The sequence below is a fragment of the Balearica regulorum genome, chromosome 3, assembly GCF_011004875.1.
Source record: "Balearica regulorum gibbericeps isolate bBalReg1 chromosome 3, bBalReg1.pri, whole genome shotgun sequence".
Lineage (NCBI taxonomy): Eukaryota > Metazoa > Chordata > Aves > Gruiformes > Gruidae > Balearica > Balearica regulorum.
Window position 1 is genome coordinate 28,615,593 of NC_046186.1, and position 17,246 is coordinate 28,632,838.

At 34.6% G+C, this 17,246-nt stretch overlaps 1 protein-coding gene and 1 long non-coding RNA gene across 4 annotated transcripts in view; both read right to left on the bottom strand.

Annotated features, from left to right (window-relative positions):
* Positions 1-17,246, bottom strand: part of LOC142600939 (uncharacterized) — a 734,111-nt gene that overhangs the window by 103,573 nt on the left and 613,292 nt on the right. The window lies entirely within an intron of this gene.
* Positions 1,087-17,246, bottom strand: part of KHDRBS2 (KH RNA binding domain containing, signal transduction associated 2) — a 380,284-nt gene continuing 364,124 nt past the window's right edge. Inside the window, exons 9-12 of one of the 3 annotated variants that reach the window (XR_012834430.1) lie at positions 13,381-13,554; positions 11,361-11,412; positions 7,031-7,186; positions 2,049-2,244 (exon numbers count right to left, since the gene is read on the bottom strand). Coding sequence is in view for 1 of the 3 variants with exons in the window: in XM_075747410.1 (XP_075603525.1) it covers positions 13,457-13,554 (98 nt within the window). In the remaining 2 variants the exon portion in view is untranslated. Of the gene's footprint in view, positions 2,245-7,030; positions 7,187-11,360; positions 11,413-12,604; positions 13,555-17,246 lie in introns of those variants that run through there. The other 2 variants (XR_012834428.1, XM_075747410.1) reach the window with 2 other exon arrangements.

The window sequence follows — 17,246 nt, forward strand, 5'->3', positions numbered from 1 at the left end:
AATATAAGTAGGGTCTTCCACTCTCCTGAAACACTTTTTTCACTTATTAAAACCTGAAGTTATCAAGCCAAAAGGAATCACTACTCTGAGTTTCCAAGAACACCAAGTCATTTTCTTTAGGCAAAGAGTGAAAATGATCACCTACTTCCAAGTCTCACTTTTAAGCCATTTTAGGAAACGTAGTTCAAAGGTTAGGAGATTGGGCTATAAGTAAAGGTATTTTGGTTCTGATGAATAGCATTCTGTATGATATAGAGCAAACAGCTTCCCCCTTCTCCTTCCATTTGCTATGTGCAAAGCACAAATAATAATAGGGGCATCAGTCTTCTTATTCCGCATTGCTATAAAGTGAAAAACATTTCTAAGAGCCCTAGATTACCATATACAGAGTGTTAACACACTTAACTATAATATAAGTAAACCCTTAAGAAATCTGCATATTTTCACCCATATCTTTATCTCTCTCACAGCCTACTTTAAACTGGAGTGTAAGTGCTGTGACCTAGGGTTTATTTCCAGCCCTAGCTAGGAGGAAGAATCTTGAAAAATACATTGATTTTTTTTTTTTTCTCAAGTCTAGAGACGTGTTAGGTTTGAATAGCTTTTGGCCACGTTCTTTTAGCTGTGTCTCTGTAGAGAAAAATCTAAATCTAAAGCAAGGCATAGTTCAAATTTTTATCACCATTTGCAGAAAGCGAATCCAAAAATAGCATGGCAAAAAAGTGCCATCGCTTTCAGAAGAAGTGATGACAAGGAATGGAGTCCTGTAAGAGGACTTCACACCGTTCTGCAGTGCAGGAGACTAACCTTCAGGTCTGTTTTCTGGTGTAGTCAGAAGGGGCAAGGGAAGGACTGTGGTTGCACCAGAGGTACGGGAAGTGATGGTGTGTACAGGACTGAGGGAGGTATTTCTGCTGCCACTGTACGTGCAATCTGCCAGAGAAGCTGTAGAGTAACTCCACATTAGCTATTAATAGTATAAACTGTAGTATATCGATAGTATAAACTATATATTGATAAAAACCTACTTTTGCTAGTTACCTGAAATCTTCTGGACATTGCTAGCTACCATCAACAAAGCCTGAATTTTTTTTTTTTTTTTTTTTTTTGTTTCAAGTGCTGTTTGCTGAAGAAACAAGCTCATTTCTAATAACTAAATGCAATAACTGTATTTTTATATGACATATGGCTATAAATAAGCTTATTACAGAAAAATACAACTTCCACGTAAGTATTTAGTTTGGAAGATTTAGGAAATGTTAGATTTATACTTTCCAATATAATTAGATTATGTTCTTTAGTATATACAAGCAGACGTAGCCTTTAATTACAGGACCCCTTGCTACTCTTTGCTCCACAAGGCCGAATTCATTCTGGATATGAGATTGAATTAAATATTTGTATCTGTCTTAAACACTAGTGGTAGGACTCTTTCTGCTTACTGTTTTCCATCCAAATGTTCACTGGTGTAGATTCATTTACTTTCTTACAGGTTTTCATTGTCTGTAGTTTGTAGCAACAATACTACAATAAATGAACCTTAAAAAAATTAAGTGTATGTTCACAACGGTTCATGAAGATACCAAGATTTTTCTAGATGAACAAGTGGATAACAGAACAACACCCCCCACCCCCCCACCCCCCTGAATCTGCAAAATTTGTTTTTAACATGACCGTCTCAATGAGTTAACTCATCCCAAGGGGAGATGATTTCTCCAAATATTTGGCATTTTTAAAAACTATTACTATGTTCAACACACTGCACAAATATAGTTTGATTAGTTTTATGTTACTTCTGTGAGAAAGGTGATTAAATACTATATTTCTTTACCACAGAAAGAGAGCATAAGACCTTAGGTACATTATCAAACTAGCCTGTCTCAAAGTAACATGCATCATAGGTATGAGCTCTCTTCCCATGGCAAACATAAGGTGAACTAGTTCAAAATAATCCTATTTTTTGCAGACTGAGGTAAGATGAATTATCTCATATTTGACATAAACTAAAAACATATAGACAAATACCAGATCTCACCTGATAGACTGGAAGATCACTGTGAGTCTGAGTGCCGACATGTCCTAGAGAGGGGGGTAATGGCAGGTCCAGAGCTCAGGGCTGTGGAGAGTCCCAACCTGAGGCTCAGTCCTTCAAATCCCACTGATTTATTGCAAATGATGTTGAGCACTCTCAATTCCTTGAACACTGTTCAAAAGGTACAGTACTTCCTTAAGGGCTGCAAAAAACTGAAAATCAAGACAAAATTGGGCAGACATATTCAATGAAGAAAACAAAACTAGTTGTCACATTAATATTTTAGCTTAAATGACTTATGTAGATTCACACAGCATCTCTGTGATACAGGGTTAGTCTGGATGACAGAAAACTCTTGAAGATACTACCTTCCAAATTCTGCAAGCTATGAGATAAAACAGTTACAAAAAACAACAACATAATTTCTCCCATGCCCTGCAAGAAACACAGGTAGAATGGAAGAGCATGTGATCATGTGCTTAGATTCTCTAAAATAATGAAAGTGAACAGCAAAACATGAGGAAAGGGAACAAATTGAATACTAGCTTTTCTAGTTTTGAATGTTTTTTTAATGTTTTGAACCTTTTTTGTAAAGTTGCTGTATGGAACTTCAGTGATATCATTTTAGCTCAGTTTTCTCATTTACCTTCTTACTTTTTATAATGCTGCAAATTTATGAAGTGCTGCCTTCAATAGCTGTTCTCCACCTGCAGTCATCTACTTGAGATGAAGGCTCATGGTCCACGCACAGTACTATGAGTATGCTTTTATCAATGTAATAAAAAGGAGGTTTGTGGCAGTGAATTTTATGAACACCAACACTCTTTATGCAGTTAATACAGCAGAGTAATTACATTCATCCTGAGCAAAGTACTTCTGAATGCTGGTATGGATGAGAACAAGAAGTTGAGAGAACAGGTTGGGTTGGAGTTATGCTTCATTTCTTGGTAATATTAACACAATCAGGTTTATGAGAGACTAATTAAAATCAGTTCTTATTAAAATCAATGGATTGAGAGATAATTTGAAGATTTAGGCTGAAAAGGGAGGTATTTTTTTTAAAATGCATTATTTAGTCTCTTCAACCAGCCAACAGAGAGAAGGTACATCCAGACAGTATTTTAGAGTACCTGGCTTAGGTACTCTGAATTATTTTCTATAAGCAAAGAGCACTCCATTGAATGGATGGGTACCCTAGGTATCTGTAGTGGCAAAAGATAGGTATTTGAAGCTAGGTGATGAATGTGCTTAATATTTTCCCAAATGCCACACTAAGGTAACTTCACATAAAAGAAACAAATCTGATCAGTGGGGTAAGGGAATACAGACATTTTTGTATAGCTTCTAGCAAGTTTACTGAGTTGGCAAAAGGCAACTTTTTAGATGTCTCATTCTCTAAATCAAACAGATTTTCATGAAAGCATCAAAAAATAATTTCTGGGACCCTCAGGACAATTGCCCCTACCAAAAGCAAGTTCATGTTACAAATTTCAGGAACCCTCAATTTGCACACTGTAAACCCTTCCATAAATGGAGATATTTTTCTATGATGGAATGTATTTGGTAGGTATAAACATCATGCTTGCAAAAGAAATGGTTAAAGTAAGCCAAGTGCTCTGAAATTAGATAAATACTAATTACAGGCCAGTGAAACTCTAATTCAGCTCCTTTCATATGTACATTTGATGTAGTCTTTACAATGGTTGAACTAATTTTTTTCCCTGTTTGATTTCATGCATAAGAAAGGGCACTGAAAGAACACCTATTCAGTATTTCTTTTATCCTCATTATTCAATTTGTTGTTCCTTCATTAATTTGCTTAACTCTATTCAAATTCTTAATTTTTCTTGACAAAATTATGAATTTCACGGTTGGCTTTCTGTGCCACTTGTGGCTATAATATGTGAATACCTTATCAGCATGACTAATTTTTATTATTATATTTCTGAGTTAAAATAAACCATTCATCACTGTTACATAACCTGGGAAATCCAAGGCTTGATTTTTTTTAAATACCTAACCTTAAACAGCACTTTGCACAGTCAGGCAGAACTCCTGATGATGCCACTTGCAATTCGGATGAAAAACAGATCCCAGGATTTTCTGTAAGACCTCAAGACAACGAGAAATACAGCATTAGCAGGCTTTTAATTTGAGCAATTTGCCTGCCTTCACACAAAACTCTGCTGGTAGAGATGATGGAGGAGAATATAATCCATTCCTCTGTTTTAGTCAAACTCAGCTGTTTGGTCATGAAACTCCCTCCACTTTTCCTGTAACGCAATTCATTGCACAGACCCCAGCACCTGGGAATATCAGCCAGTGGTTCTGTGGGGGGGCACACAACCCCTATACGTTACCACAGCTGCCTGTTTGTACATTAGGCAAGACAGTGGACTTAAAAATATGGGCACTGCGAAGACAAGTCTGAGATAGGATCATGCTGGTTTTCTTTAATTTGCTAATACAGATAGAGCTTCTATGTGTTCTACGTATTTCTCCTGACCGTTCCACCATGCACCCTAAGCATCCATTCTTGGATCTGATAGAAAAAAGATACTGGTCAGGATACATTCCTGACAAAGGAAAGCAGTTCTTGCACTCTCATGCATGAGAAATCAGCACTATAGTGTACTGTGACACATATTTTGCAATATACTTTCACAGACATTTGCTGATAAAAGACGAACTTCTATTATTTTGTAAATGACCAGAATGTTGTATTTTTCTGAACTGTTTGGCATTTTGGCCAAAATCCTTGGATTGAGCAGATACCCATCATTGAAAATTTAATTTGAAGTGGACACAGTTGCATTTATAGAAAGTACTGGTGATCGTAATGGTAGATAGTATTACTAGCCCTGCCAATAGCACATTTACAGAATAAATGAGACAAATAGGTGCATGATAGATTAAAGTCATACAGCTTTTTTGGAGTTCTGCATTTTATCTGTGAGAGCTGTGAATGGGAATGAGTTATCCAAATAAGTCAAGATGAAGTACCTGGTATAAAAATGATTTTATATTAAAAAATCAAAATTGTTTTCTAGATCCTTAAATATATTCTTAAGGTTATTTTTGGTTGACTAGGTATTACAAAGCCAGTTATCTTACTTCCATTAATCCAGCTAAGTAGACTTCAAAGTAGAAAAAAATCCAAACAACTCCAAGTCCAAAATTATCCTTAAAATGGTGTAAAATAGAACTTCTGTTATTTCTAGAATTGTCAGCACTATGAAGTTTAACAATATGTAGGTTTTTAGGGTCCAATCCTATTGTGCTCAAGCATTCAGTTATATCAGGAGTCTCAAGCCCTTATCAGTGTTTAGAGATGTATTTCTTGTTCATCAGACATACAGAATAAGAAACTTACCATGGCAACAGGTGATGCAGATACAGAAAAATACAGCTATAATGCAAATGGAAAAAGATAATAATAACAGGCTTCTTCAATGTAAATTTTGCATACGTATGTATGCTCACTACATGCACACATTCTGCTAGCTGCTTTGTCCAGTTGACTAGTAAAGCCCAGCAAGCTCCAAGTGATGATAGCATATCTGCACTGTGGACAAGAGAGTTCAGCTCTCAAAACAAATCACAGCTCTGAATACATCCTGCGTTTCATTTCCTGATGCAACTTCTTACCCTCACCTGCTGCTTTGCTAATTGCACTTTATTACATCTCTTTGACCTGCTGAGTGACCTTAGCCAAATCATTCAGCTTCACTGTTTTTCTAATTCTCCATTACAAGGCAGAGATTAAAATACCCGCTTCCTTCAGTAAGCATTTTGAGTTCTATGCAGCAATTTTTTTTTAAGCTCTGTAGGCACGATCCAAGCTTTATAAGAGCTACGCAGTATTCTTGGTGTTAGAATAATGGATAGCTGTCTTCCTTTCTTTCGAATGAGTACTAAAGTCCCTGAAGCACGTATCCCACAGGCAGTCAGAGGCTAGTGGGCAGCACATTTTTGCCTTAGATCTGCAAACAAGTTCACTAACACTGTCATTAAAGACTATGTAAAGTATTGTGCCTTCTTCAGAAAGTTATTTGTTAGTTCTCACTCCAAGAAAATAAAGTGGTGACTACTAAAAATGGATGAACTTGGTTGCCAAGTTGAGACTTGGAGTCAGTGACAGTCCCAAGTGAGTACCTTCAACTAAGTATTTTAATTGCACATGGGAAAATTAGTTTTGATGATATCAAAAGTAGAATCTTGATATTGGTACTGTAACTGAAATAATACTCTTCCTGGTTTAAGGTTATTTCACACTGCCTGCTAAGCAAGACATCAGCTGGAATGACACAATCCAGTCCTTAACAGATAAGTGTTCTGTTTTAATTTAATTAAATTATAAAAATGACTGCAGGTCAAATTCTGAATTTCATAGTCCTTTTCATTTCTTGATGTCAGCCTGGATTTTTAGTGAATGAAACCTGAGTAAGATCTGCAGGATTGAATTTTCCATCAAAAATTTACTTTGCTTAATTGGAATCCAGCATAATAAAGCATTCCTGTTGTTGTTTGCATCTTTACCTCATGGATTCTAATAGAGATACTGAAAAGGTATATAATGCTCAAAATACCATACAGAATAAGAAAATGAACCCTATCAATTTAAAATACTCTGAGAATACTAAGCTGAAGTCCTATATCATTAGAGAATAGCAGCATTTAATTTGAATGAGAGTGTCCTTGGTTATCTTTTCAGCTAAAGTAGGTATATGAACAATTGTTTTTCTGGGAAGAAGAGGAAAAAAAAGAAAAGAAAAAAAAAGAAAAAAAAAAGAAAAAGAAAGAAGCTGCATGGACAAGACCATTTCTCTGAATTTTGCCAGTGAGTGTACCGGTTTATTATAAAGTTCAAGAAGAAATATAATGAGTTACTAGCTGAGCAGTGAATATAGAGTCATAAGTGAATATAGTAAATCATGATACAAAATATCCACACATTTTGTTCTGTTTAGTGTGCAGAAGTAAAGAAAAAAACCCCACCCAGAATGCTAAGAAGTCATAAATGAGCAGCTCAGCAGTTTGCACCTCTGACTTGTTAGTGTGAAGCGTGAAGGTCCAGTAATGCAAGGGCATATAACAAAGGTATTCACTGTTTTCCTGTGAGTAAGCCATCCATCATCAGCTAATGCATCCAACCTGGCAAGAACAATGCCAGACATGATATAAGCAGGTACCCTCACACTTTATAATACTGTATAATAAGAAACTATACCTCAATTAAATCAATAGAGTACAGCAGCAACATGAAGAAACAAGAAACATTGTTTTCAGAATTAATTCTACTATTATCAGGGCACTCAAGCATTTCCACTACCCTACTTGTACACCCAAATGTTGCTAAAAGATATCAGAAAGTTCTGATTGTTTCTGTACAGCATCTTGACAAATTCTTTGGGCATACACAGAATTTACAAAATCAACTTTTGAAAAATTCCTTGCTTTCATGAGATAGTAGATAATATATGCACTCCTGGGTGAAAACCCTCATTACCCTAAATAGGTAGGCTATTGCATTATAAATGCAAACAACATACATTCCAAAAAGTGTTTGTTTGGAATAGAATCAACAAGCCTTTTCTTTCTTTTTTTTTTTTTTTTTTTTCCGTTTTTTCTATGGGAAGGATGACCTATGCCATTACAGCATGGGTGTGATCTTCCTCCAATAAACCTTCCTTCTGATTTACAGATCTGAAATATGAAAGCCTGAAATTGCTTTCTCAATAAATCTTGCTATTCTCTGGTAAAGCATCCTAGATTTCAAATTTAATTCAATTATTTTAGGAAAGGAGGCATTTATGTCTTTCAATAAGTACTAAACACAGCCCTTTATAAGGATATATATAAGCAAAACAAACCTTTAAAACAGTCACATGGTTTTAGTAGAAGTTTAGAAATCCACATTTCTTACTCTTAAGTTGACCGATTGCTTCTGTTTGAGAATGAAACCTTTGTTCCAGATATGCGTGATTTACAGATGTATTTCAACAATTTTAAAATGTTCTGCTGAGTTATAATATAAATTACTTAAGTCAACCAGAAATTATGAAAGGACAGAAAATCTTTCCTGAACTCATACTGGGAGCCACAGTTCATTTTTAGATTCCACTGTTTCGGAAAATAAATACTGTATACAGCATACCTTCACTAAAGACATCAGCATATTCATGAGCAAAGCTCACATAATTTGTCAAATAACTACGTAGATCAGCAAATCTTTCAGTGGGGATCATTTTCCTTAATGTCTCCAAATGAATTGTAGCATCTAACCTACAGGACCAGAAACAAAACCAAGTGAAGAAAAAGGAAAGGCTTAATGATTTCAAAGGTTTCAGTCAGGTCCCAGTGAGCAGTAATAATGACTAGAAAAATGTAATTAGCTAACAACAGAGTGGAAGAAGGTGATCATCTTTGAGGCTGTAATTGGTATGAGAATGTTACCTGTGTGCCTTTTCTGTCTCCATAGACCAATACAGTAAAATGGATAACACGTGATACTTTTTTGATAACTCTTGGGTTCTAATAAATGATGGAGGTCACAGAGTGCATCTAAGTTTTTAATGGAGGATAAAAAACTTCATAAGATATTAGACCTGTTTTTCTGTTTAGCATTCAAATATTTTTCTTTTTCTTTTTTTTTTTTTTTTTCCCTGTGAATTTACTTATTAATTAGGGTTCTTTTTGTACTTTGGTTAATCTGTTGCTCCCTCCTCTCAGACTGAATTTCCAGCAAGTGAAACTGTGTCAGTATGACATATGAAGTTACAGATTCTATCACTGTGCCATTCACTCCACTATCCGATCACCATTTCAGCAATGTGGACTGTCAAATGTTGCATAATCCACCTCCAGAAATTATCAGTTTTAAAAGTGGCTCATTGATTCTATTCAAAACAAACACTTTTTAGAATGTATATTGTTTACATTTATAATGCAATAGCCTACCTACTTAGGGTAATGAGGGTTTTCACCCAGGAGTGCATATATTATCTACTATCTCATGAAAGCAAAGAATTTTTCAAGTAGACTGCTTCATTTTAAAAAAGAAAACAATGCAAAGAGTATTTAGCTTAATGCTGCAGAGGTACAATTAAGAATATTTTAGTGCAATTCTGTAAAAGAATATATTTTGCTGTTTTAAGTACTGAAAATTATAATGCACTACTTTTAAAGATCAAACTGCTGTATACATTAAGTCAACCCGGACAAAAAAAAAAAAAAAAAATCTTAGAAATCTTCTATAGAAATTTTGCTTTTTCATCTCTGGTATGCTTTTCCAGTGTTTTTTATTCATTGTTTTGATATTTTATACTAGTTTTTCTTCCTATTACAACCAAAACTACTTGGTATGTGAATTCATCAAAAGAAAATGTTTGGTTGGTGACTAGTGCCTTGGAAATATCCTGGTTTTCAGGACCTCAGAATTATGGCTGACCTGACTGGTGGATATACAGAATACATCACAGCTTTTCATGGAAGACCTAAAGATGACTGTTAATTAGAATAACCAGACTCTCTTGTTAGTCTTTCAAAAATTAAGAATTTTTTGGATTTTTTTTTTATTAAGACATAGCTGATTAACTGTAAGACTTCTTTAGAAGTGAAATACACTTTGTAGTTAGCACAGAACAGCACATGCAGCCATGGGTAATTTTTCATACTAGTTTCCCGAAAATCAATAGAACAAATGTTTGCACAAACAGTTGCATGCACTGACTTATTAACCTACTTTTTCTAAATAATTCTTGTATAAGAATATTTCACAATGCATCATTTTACTGACATATTCTGCATTTTTTTAGTGGCTGTAAAGTGGACTTTGAGACAATAATATTAAAGTACACTCCTCCACTATAAAGCTGCATTTATTGGAGTCCATCCTCAAGGAGTTCACACTAGTTACCCTTACATAAAAATCTAATGCACAAGTCAGAAATTAATTTTATGTATTTTGACCTGGATCTCACTTACATCAGGTATGATCTGCTCACATTTTTGTGTAATTAATCATTCAGGCATATGAGCATTTCCTGAAATAGTTACATAGTAAAATCTATAATGTATACTAATCTATAATCACAGTTATACCACTACAAAACTGTATTTATAGCAGTGGAGTGTGTTCTTCTTGTCTGTATGGATACAAGATACAGTGACTGAAGCACATTTGTGTAACTGTATGCAAAGTGGGTGGATGGAAGCTTTTTACTACAGTGGTATGCTCACACTGACATGACTATAATATGCAGATAAATCTTAACGCCGTGTTATATCACTTTGGCCTGTAGAGTGGTTGTAGCACATAAATCAAACCAATTTATAAAGGTCTTGAGGCAACCCTTTGGAGAGGAAAATTAAGCCCTTTATATCTTGTTATACCACACAACTTGTGGCTTGTAAGTAACCGTTGAATACATCGATAGCTGGAAAACGTTAAATCAGCCAGACCACAATCACGGGAAAAGATGCCAGAGTAATAAATGTGTCTGGGATTGTGTATTTGGTGCGCAACATCATCAGGGTTTTTTTGTTAACTCTTATATAGTTTAACAATCACAAGAGAGGAAAAGAATTTGTACTTTTTGTATTGTGATTAGGTTGGCACTTTTGGGTGAGATAGCAAAGTCGTATTTGAGCTGAGTGGGTTGTTTTTTTTTTATGTTTCCAGCAATGACATTTATCTTCAATCAAAAATCTCATATATAATCTGAAGTCTATATAAGAAGGTTATCCAAGATACACCTTTATCTTTAAATGTATTTAACAGAGAAATATAGAAAGTTATGCCTTGATCCATGCCATTGTATAGTAATACCATTAATGTCTCTGCCATTCTAAAGCATAAAAAAGAAAAACCTATCAAGCAGAAGAATAAATAATAAACTTCCTGTGTCCTTATAAATACTTTTGTCATACAAAGAAATGATAAATATTTTGCAAAGCAAAGGTAAGCCAGTATTGTATTTTTCTATGTCATGTGACTAGCTTGTTTCCAAAATGTAGGAATGCTTTCAATAAACCCCAGCTCTTGGTTTTAGCAGAAGCAGCTCTAAAGTATACCATCTTAATATTTACCATTAAAAGGCTAGACGACAAGGCTTCTTTCATTTAAATGAAGGGTATCATACCATATAGAAGCAAATGCTTTGATTGCCATTATACCGTAATCACTATGCTGCTGTGCAGGGAAACGTTGCTGGAAAGAATTATTCATTTCAAAACACTAGCTGAATATGTTTCTCTGTGTTAGTAAATACAAATGCACAGATAAAATAGGAAATAGGAAAAAACCCTGAGATGCGGCAGAGCTTACCTGACCACTGCTCAGCAGATCTGCTGCTTAGCTGTCCAGTGCCTGTGAGTCCCTGAAATAGTGAGACAGAATAAACTCAATGTAACCATCACGTAGCCTACTCAAATCACTTCAACACTTCAAACAACAAAACATATGCTTCATAAACTATTCAAAAAGAGTTAGCATGCAACTCCAGCTGCTAAAGATTTTGTTCACAAACTGAACAGCAATAGGCCTGTACTTTATTCTCATCAAAAAAGTAAACCAATCACATCATTGACAAAAAGCCACTGTAAACAAAAAGACTGTATTTAAAGGATTAACAGTTTTGGCATCCCTACCATCAAGTCTTCTGTTCTTTTTTTTTTTTTTTTCATCAAAATTTAGGTTATATATTTGTTGTTAGCAAGAGTTGCATTACTATTATTGTTAATTTTAGTTCTGTTTATTACCCTGAGGGTTATATATTGTAGAATAATTTTGTTGTCACTAGTTAATGTTAATTAGGTTTTTTAATGGCCTATATACCTATTTGTTATCTTTTGGTAGGTTTACTTTTTTAACTATCAGTAACTTAATAACTGTGAATATTTAACATTACTGTTGCATACTCAAAATTACAGAGTTACTATTAGTGTTACCTGTTTAACGTTTAGTCATCCTTTGAGTCCTGCGACATATTTCCTTAATAATCATCAGCCATCAAGTCTGATAGTCTCAAAAGAAATATCAGCCCTCTAAACTGCCTTCAAGGGCGGTGATATTTAGCACTGAAAATTACAAATAAAGTTTTTGAAGTTGAGTACCAACAACTGGGCAGTGACACTGATGATTTGTTTATCAAGACAAATTGTTGTATACTACGAAAAATGCAGTCAACGCACTCTTCTGAGTGAAAACAAATAGGTGAATCTATGCAATGCTTACATGTCGAATGGGATATTTAATGTGCGGGGAAACTCAAAGGTTGAAGAACTAGCATTTAGACAGTCTAACAGTGGTAAGTGGTAATCTTACCTCTTTAAACTCCATTACATTCTCACGAGAGACATGCTAATACAAACAAGTCAATCAGAGTTTGTGTTTAGCAAGATCAAGCTTAGAGGATAGTTTAAAATCCATTTATTGTTCTAAAGCATTTTTTTCCATTAACATGTTATACATTAGTGGATACTAACCATGATTCATGTAACAGTTTAGTTTGTTAACTTTTAAATTATTTAACAACCAGAAGTTATTAATACAACTTTTAAAGTCTTACACAAAAAATCTTAAAACAGGCTTGGGTTCATTTTTGTAATTTTTATATAAAAAACATTTTAGGCAGCTCTTGAAAAAGAAATAAAGCAGGCATTTAAAGCTAGAAAACAAGTAATTCCAAATTTAGTTTGTTACAAAAGGTTTCAGCTTTATTGACAAATTATGGCAAACATATTTGACAAAATTATGGTTTCCTATTTAGAGAAGCTTACACATGGAACTTTATGTGATTTTTTTTAAACAAATACAGGTTAAAACACTGAACAAATTCAGTTAGCTACATACATACAGTAGCTGCTTGTTTTCAACCCCATTAAAACAGCATTTAAAATTAAATTTACAAACTTAATATCGAACATCTTAATCTAAACTAACATATATTAAAAAAGACAGGTTAAAACATCTTATCTACAGCTTGATTATTGTCTGGTTCAAAAATAAAGAAAAAAAAGGAAAAAAAAAAAGAATCATATTACAGTCTTTCAGCAACCCTAAACAAAAACTCAGCCTTAGCTAGTATGTAGAAAGACTCAAGATCTGTAACAGTGTCATGCTTTTTAAGTTACACACAGCAATGAATACAACCAACAGAACATCATCTTTGAATGGTTTATAGACAATGCTTGCCAAAGGTTTTTTGTCTCTGTTTTTTTTTTTTAAGTCCGTGTTATAAAATAATACTAATGCCAATGTCACTCCAATGTTATAGGAAATACAAGTAGTACATAGGATAATAATGAGCAGTAATCCCTAGGATAGAAAAGAAATGGACTATTACTTGTCTTGTTGCTGTTTATGTGGAGACCACAGGCTATTAATTGTCTTTGAGATGAGGTCACAGATGAGGAGGACCTTCAATATCTACCATAGGGGTGTTCCCTGTAACCCCCTCTGGCTGACCTTGGAGGTGGTGCCTTTAGGCTGGAACGGGTTGTAGCCCATTCTTCTTGTGCTAAAAACAGAAGAGAAAAGACATGTTTTGTAAATATCTAAACTTGAAAGAACAAAGTGATGCCACTGCTAATGGCCATCAAAATTCTCGAGGGTTTTGGCTGAAAGCTTTGCAAAAATAAAATGAGGATGGTGCTATGATCCATTTCTTTATCCTCCCACAAAAACTTACAGAAAACTAACCTCCTACTTCTCTACACAGGCAACCTGTCTTATCTCAGGATGAAAAAAACCCCTTACTCCTTCACTTTCAGCAGGGAATGAATACCCAGTGTGGTGGCAGTACAGTCAGCTCCGGCAAAATCATTGCACTAGTCTGCCAGCTCAGAATTTATTTGATGTTTTGAGCTTCTAGCATTTAAGCTGAAGCATCAATGTGAATAACTTTTAATGCAGTTGGTATGTTAATAAGATGAGTTGAATCATGAAAAGATAATAGAAATACATTTGACTTTTTACTTCCATTTGAGACCAAAAGAAAGAAAATAATGGAAGAAAAATAATGTGTAGAAATGAAGCTACTACATTAAGAAAAAGAATTTTGCCAAGTAGTTTTTACTTTGCATTATCTTTAGAATACTTTTTCAAATTTATGTGAATGAAATATGCCCAGGAAAAATAAGTTAAAACCTGAAAGGCTAGTTCAGTTTTTACAAAGCATCTGCAAAGCCTTTTTCCCCCCTTCTTTTTCCACAGACAAGGTATTTCTGGAAGTTAAGCCTTCCAAAGGAGCAAACAGGAAGCTAACTACATTTGTGGTCCACCAGTTGAACCCAAAACTTGAAATCTGTCTTAAATCAGCTAGTGAATCATCAAATGATTTCTCATTTTGTCTTCCACTGACTTCAACTGATCATATGCATGGTGATTAAAATGGAAATGCAGAAATCACAGTATATCATCTGTCTTATATCACATCATAGTGCAATGTTACTCCTGTTACAATCATTGTAGAATACATCTGACAAACACATGTTCACCAGAAAGCTTCTAAATCTCTACATATTCCCCCCCCCCAAGTTATATCATAATCTATCTACATCTTTGTAATGAAATATAGAAGCTATTCAGAAATCAGTACAGAAAATGTTATTTATTCTCAATATTGCTTTATTTTATTGGTGATCATCATGTTCATATTACAGGTGTGCACAGAAGATTTATGTTTGTAAAATATAAAATTAAGAGTCAAGCCTTCTGATGCTAGGGGGAGAAGAACCCTTTTTAAGGTGCATGAAAAACAGATTGAAAAGGAAGGAGTTTAAAAGATTGGAAGGTGACTTGAAGCCAGCCGGAAAGGGAAAAGAGGATTCACATTGATGATGAAACAGTATACTTGCTGTTGCTATCAATACAAAACTAATTGATTGGTATATTAAAATAGATCATTTTCCCTAATTCTAAAGTGGGGCTATTTTTTTTTTATTATTTATAAATAGGTTACACAGTAATAAGCTGAACTATCCAGTCTTGAACTACTGCTGAAGATTTGAAACATTCAAGGTCCTTGCCCCATATATTTAAAAATCCAGTTGTATCCATTTTTTAAGAGGTACATAATTTTTATGCCTTGATCCATACAAAATATTTTAAGTGCCTGTTGAAGAAATTAACATTTCAGAACATTTTTTCCTTGCTCAGGTCTTGGTTTAGACTTTTGCTACCCCATTCAGTCACCAAGTACTGAAATGAGCACTCCTGACTCCGTATGGTCAATAAAATTAATCTATATGGAATATAAATGTGAAAGTTGCTGAAATCACAGGTATAATGGGATAATTTGTGAGCCAATGTGGAACATACTAGCTATAGTGAGCAGAGGCAAAAAATATGCCTTGCTCATAGCCAAGAACATACTTTTACTACATTTTTCATGTTACATGCAGCTTTCATTTATTTTCTCATAAGCCAAGCAGAGATGTTCTTGTGTTCGACTTGTTCCCTGATGTACCTATAGAATGAATCCAACCTTGGTTATTTTTTTTTTTCTTGTATCCCATTCCCACTACTGGAAGGAGAGACTGGGCTTTTCAAGTGTTAGGTCATCGCCAGAAAGCACTGATGCGTCCCTAACTTTCTGAAAGTAGTGTGTCTGTTGCAATTCACTCAAAGCATCGAAGAATTTTGTTCAATGTTTTAACAGCATGACCTAAACAAGAGAATAGAGGTTTCTATGCAAAACAAAACACATAGGCTAGTACATGAGAATATTAATAATAAAAATTGTATTATTCATACATTTCAATGAAGGCTAGCTACATTGCCTTAAATTTAGTCAGCTACTTGATTAACAGAATGATGGCCTTAAATATAAAAAGGAATTGAAAAAAATCTTCATCTCCATTAAGATATGTCAAACATTTTCTTTTATTAATGCAAGCTTTTAGAGTGATAGCAACATTTTCCTCTCAAGCAAAGACTTCATAAATATACCTTCTAGAGCAGAACAAGAGTTCAGTAAAAGGTCCACATTTTGATTGCTTTGGGCTCAGTTGCTATGATAACTTACTAAAGTTCAATCTTCACTAGTCTCTTCTCAAACAGTTTATTCATATTGTTTAGTTATGATGAGCTTAAAATGACAAGACTCTCCAGTGAAACTAATATATAGAGAGGCCTTTTTTTCTGTTCCATATCTTGATTAATATGTCTATCGACAATTACATAGAATTCCAAATACATGATAGTGATATTTTTGCACAGTACAAGCACAGAAAAAATGCTTGGATTTTTCTTTTTATATGCATATATTAGTGTTAGAGTCCAAGTTCCAAATAAATTTTTGAGCAATATGGTGACATACTAGCTACGCGTATGGAATGGTATACTGATGTTATGTTTTCAGTTTACTATTTCCAAAACCTTTGTAATACAATATATTATATACCAATATATTTTGCTGACAGTCGTTAGACACTTTTAGCCCTAACACAGGATGTATCTGAGTAAATAAGCTTAAAAGCCCATCCTACTAGCGGAAATTTTGTGAAATTGAAATTTTACACAACACAGATAGGACAACTTACAATTCACCCACATGGGAAACTGAAGTCACAATTTCTTTCTCTGGCAGGTCAGAAAGCCCTCCTGGGTAAAGGAGGATGAGGTATCCTGGACATAGGAAGGAAACTGAACTCTCTTTCAACATTGCATGGGTGGAAAAATACAAAGATACTGATATTCAGTATAGAGAAGCCCTTGCAGAATAGTTGGGGAGCTTCATAGTTGAAAACACTACACCATGAATGGAAAGGTGATAATCTTTGGTTATAGTTCAGAGGTAGATTCACAAAACACTTTTTCAGTTGAAACATGGTCAGTGACTGCATTAGTGCAAATGGTCTGTTTTTTAATGCAAAGTAAACCACATCAACTTGAAACAGTGCTCACAGAGTCAGACACCACATTTTAGTTGAGAGGCAGAAATCAACACCAGAGAGTTTATGGAATAATTTAAACTGCAGCAAATACTTTATGCTGGCAAGCACCAAGGGAGACATTGGTGACTGGAGATATTGCCAATGATGAAGCATCAGTTTTTGCTCCCCAACTTATCACGGGTCAGAGCATGATTTATACTATGTAGGGATTGCTTGGAGTCAGATTATTTATTAAAGTGGATGCAGAGTGAATTTTGAGATCATAGACCAGATCCAGGCCCACGGCCCAGCCAGCAGTGTAGGTGCACTTAAT